This window comes from Crocuta crocuta, unplaced genomic scaffold (assembly GCF_008692635.1).
Source record: "Crocuta crocuta isolate KB4526 unplaced genomic scaffold, BGI_CrCroc_1.0 scaffold193, whole genome shotgun sequence".
Classification (NCBI taxonomy): Eukaryota; Metazoa; Chordata; class Mammalia; order Carnivora; family Hyaenidae; genus Crocuta; species Crocuta crocuta.
In genome coordinates, this window is record NW_027529624.1 from 6,682,249 (window position 1) to 6,686,064 (window position 3,816).

At 58.7% G+C, this 3,816-nt stretch overlaps 1 protein-coding gene across 1 annotated transcript in view; it reads right to left on the reverse strand.

The window, feature by feature from the left end:
• IL2RB (interleukin 2 receptor subunit beta) overlaps positions 1-716 on the reverse strand; it is an 18,143-nt gene extending 17,427 nt beyond the window's left edge. Inside the window, exon 1 of the mRNA XM_077762076.1 lies at positions 624-716. Within this exon, the coding sequence (XP_077618202.1) occupies positions 624-635 (12 nt within the window). The 5' untranslated portion in view covers positions 636-716. The remainder of the gene's footprint in view (positions 1-623) is intronic.
• Between the last annotated feature and the right edge of the window lie 3,100 nt (positions 717-3,816).

Below are 3,816 nucleotides of genomic sequence, written 5' to 3' on the forward strand. Positions count from 1 at the left end.
GGTGCTCCGAATACAGACCAGGGCAGGAGGCCTCGTTCCCCAGGACAGGAGAGGGGCCTGGAGACACCACGGACCTGCCCCCTCACACGGCCAAGGGAGGGACAAATCTGGACTCAAACCTGCAGATCTGGCCTCCCGCCCAGGGCTCCCAGAGCACCCCCACTTCAGGCCAGGTCTCAGAGAGGCCCCCCTCCCTCCTCTCCTGCCCCACAGCCTCCTCGGGGAGCCCTTCACGCAGGGCTGTGAGGAGGGCGCTCGCCCGGCCCCCCACCCCGCATCCCCGGTGCCCTTCACCCCTCTGCCATGGGAGGCCGCTTGCCCCAGAGCGCCCCCCAGCTTCCCCAGGGACGGAGAGGTAGCCCGGAACTAGGCACCAGCTTTTCCTCCAGCCCACAGCCATGAGCTGAGCACCTGCCTCATTCCTGGGGGACTTCAAGATCAGGCTGGGGGCGGGGAGGGAGGGCCGGGAGAAGGATGTCCAGGCAGACAATGTCCTGAGGCATCTGGCCGAGAGTTGAAAGTTGTCCCATGACCTTCGCTCCCAGCCCAGGCTGGCGGCAGGGCCGGCAGGGAGCCCCTGGGGACCTGGGGACCGAACGGGGACAGGGGGAGGGCAGAGTCACCTGAGGAGACATGGGGTTGCGGCGCACTCTCTCGGGGTCTCTCCGCTGCTGGGTGCACAGCCATCCCCCCGGGGCCCTGCTCCGACTCAGACTCCCAGCCGCCCAGGTAGCAGCTGGCTGATGAGGCCAGAGAAGTAAAACCCCAGGGCCGGCCCACTTCCTGTGCAGGGATGGAGGGGGCAAGGCCGGGGGTGGGGACGGNCTAAAGCACCTAGAGGCCTGATAAAGATCTCCCTCCTCCGCTAGGGGGGTGGGGCACCGTGGGTGTCTTGGCAGCAGACACACAGACACCCAGACACACAGACACACACAATCACGCTCAAATAGGCGCCTTGATGCACACAGGAGCGCCCGGGGGGGGGGGCAGCCCTCCTCCTCCCTCCTACACCCACCCCACCGCACCCCACACAGGTCTCTGCAAGCCTGTGACACCTTCACCCAGTCACACATGTGCGCACACGCGCGTGCACACACACACACACACACACACGTGTGTCCTTTTAGGTGTCCCTGACATTTCTCTCTCCTGTCCCACCCACCTCTCCGAGACTTCCCTTTCCACCCAGCCTTCCAAGGAGCCCCTTCCTTAGTTTAGCATCTAAACGAAATCGTTAGAACGATCTTCCAGGGCTTTGCAAGCAAATTGATGGCCATTTATTGGGCACTCTAGAACCTTCCCTTTCCTTTCAGATCATGATTCCTAATCCTCCTCCCCCGCCTCCTGCTCTTTGGATCAGCTCAGGGCTTTTTTTTTTTTCCAAAGGAAGAGAAGTTGTGGTCCCCGCTTTAGAAAGGTGCACATCTATTGATATGTGGTGTCCCAGCCCCAGGGACCCGTGAAGTTCCATCCAGCATCTGGAAGAAGGAGTTCTGCGCTCTCTCTTTTTCCTGGTCTTAATGACCCTGCTTCAGGTGGGGGGCTCTCTCACAAGCTGCTCTCTCTTTCAAAGAAAGGGGCGGGGCAAGCAGGGGTGGAGTCAGAAGGGCAGCTGCGGAGACCCTCCCGTCCCCGCAGAAGTGAGAGCAGAATTGAAGACCCCAGGAAGAGAGGCAGACCCAGCTCCCTTCTGAGTCGAAGCAGAAGCAATAGAGCGTCATCCTTGAGAAGAGCGCGTCCTTCTTTGGAGCCTCCCCGCAGAGGGACCCTGTCTTCCCGGGGCGTCGGTGTCCACTCGGTGGGAAGAGGCATGATGATTCCTGTAGACTATACGAGCCCAAAAACACTAACCACCCACCACACATTTAATGGGCTCACAACAGGCCGTCCTCTCCTCTCTCCCAGAGTGAAGCTTTCTGGCTCCAGGAGAGGGTAGTAAACCACCTCCACACAGATGAGAAGAATAGCCAAGATTTCTTGAGTCTGGAATATTCTGGAAGCTTCTCAAGGAACCGGGAAACTTGATTCTCCCAGGAAGGAAAGCCAGGTCAGGAAGGGGTAGGAAGAATGTTTTTTATACTATAGACCCGTTCGTCCTACCTGCACGTATTTCCTGACCCAAAATAAATGAATTCAGTGAAAACTTTAAAAAAAAAAACACCACATATAAAAAGAGCGGCACCTGAGGGGGGGGGGTCTTAGGGGGCTCAGTGGGTTAAGCTTCTGACTCTTGGTTTTGGCTCAGGTCATGTTCTCACGGTTCGTGGGATCGAGCCCCGTGCCGGGCTCTGTGCTGACAGCGTGGAGCCTGCTTGGGATTCTCTCTCTCCTCCCTCTGCCCCTCCCCCTGAAGGTAAATAAATAAACATTTTTAAAAAGTAAAATAAAAACTAAAAAATGTATAAGGAAAAAATATATCCCCAGGGGAAGCCAGAAATCACAGACATATCTAGTAATAAAGAGCAGCACCTTCGCCCACGGGGATGACTCTTCCCCTCCTCCATCACCCTTTCCTTCTTCCTTTTTTCTTTTTTAAAAATATTTATTTATTTTTGAGAGACAGAGCGAGACAGAGCACAAGCAGGGGAGGGGCAGAGAGAGAGGGAGACACAGAATCCGAAGCAGGCTCCAGGCTCCGAGCTGTCAGCACAGAGCCTGACGCGGGACACGAACTCACGAACTGTGAGATCATGACCTGAGCTGAAGTCGGACGCTCAACCGACTGAGCCACCGGGGGGGCCCCCTTCTTCCCTTCTTTCATTCATGTTCACCAAACATCTACTGAGCACCGAGATGTCCCAGCAGCAAGGCCGGGACGGCGCCTTGAGCGGACTGGCGCCGAGCAGGGAGGCCACAGGCTGGTGTGGGTCCAGGGAAGGAGCTCTAACCAGCCGGGGCCCTGGGACCTGCCGACGCGGCTTGAAGAGTGTAGTGAGGAGGGTCCTGCTTTTGCCAAGGGGCTCCAGCCAGGACCGCTGGGGTGGAGAGGCAGGGGTGGCTACGTGGAGCCCTGAGAGCTTCCCCCCTGCACGGCCCACAACCTCTACCTACAACTGAATGGCTGTAGGGGCACGAGGGAGGGGCACATGGTGGCAGAGAGAGAAGGCGGGAACGCATCCCTATCGCCAGTGGGTGCAGGGGGGAGGGATTTAGTCCCCCTTCTGGGCCTAAAACCCTCACCTTGTTCTTCCTCCGAGTGTGTCTGTCTCCTTCCTCTCCTTCCTCCACCCCTGCCGTCTTCCGTCTCCTTTTCCCTTCCCTCCCCCTCCTCCACCCCCCTCTGTCCCCTCCCCTGCAGGGCCCACTGGAGGACGTGAAGCCCTAGCAGGCACCTGAAGGCCAGAGCGCCCCCCGCTGCGCAGAGAAAGCACACGGAACTGAAACAGGGTGGTGTGGGGCTTCTTGTTTCCGCAGTCGGTGGGCTTTACCCTGACAGATACAGAAGGGGCCGCGGGTGCCTGAGCTGGATGTTAAAGCTGGGGTGGGGGGTGAGGGCGCAGGCCAGGCTGGGGCCCCAGCGGGTGGGCAGAGCAGGTGCGGGACAGGTTGCCCTATTCAGCCCCCAGCCCAGGTCCCACCTGCTGTCACCTGCCCTGAGCCACATCCTCAGAAACCCCCTGACCGGCCGCGTTTCCACTCCTCACCCTTCCAGCCTGTTCTCCACTCAGCAGCCAGAGCTGTCTTCCCAGAGTCCAATCAGCCCATTTCACTGCAGCAACTCCGTTTAAACCTTCCAGTAGTTTCCACATTCATAATAAACTCCAGACTCCTCGTCTTGACCTCAAGGCCCCTCGGGAGCAGTCCAGCGATCTCTGA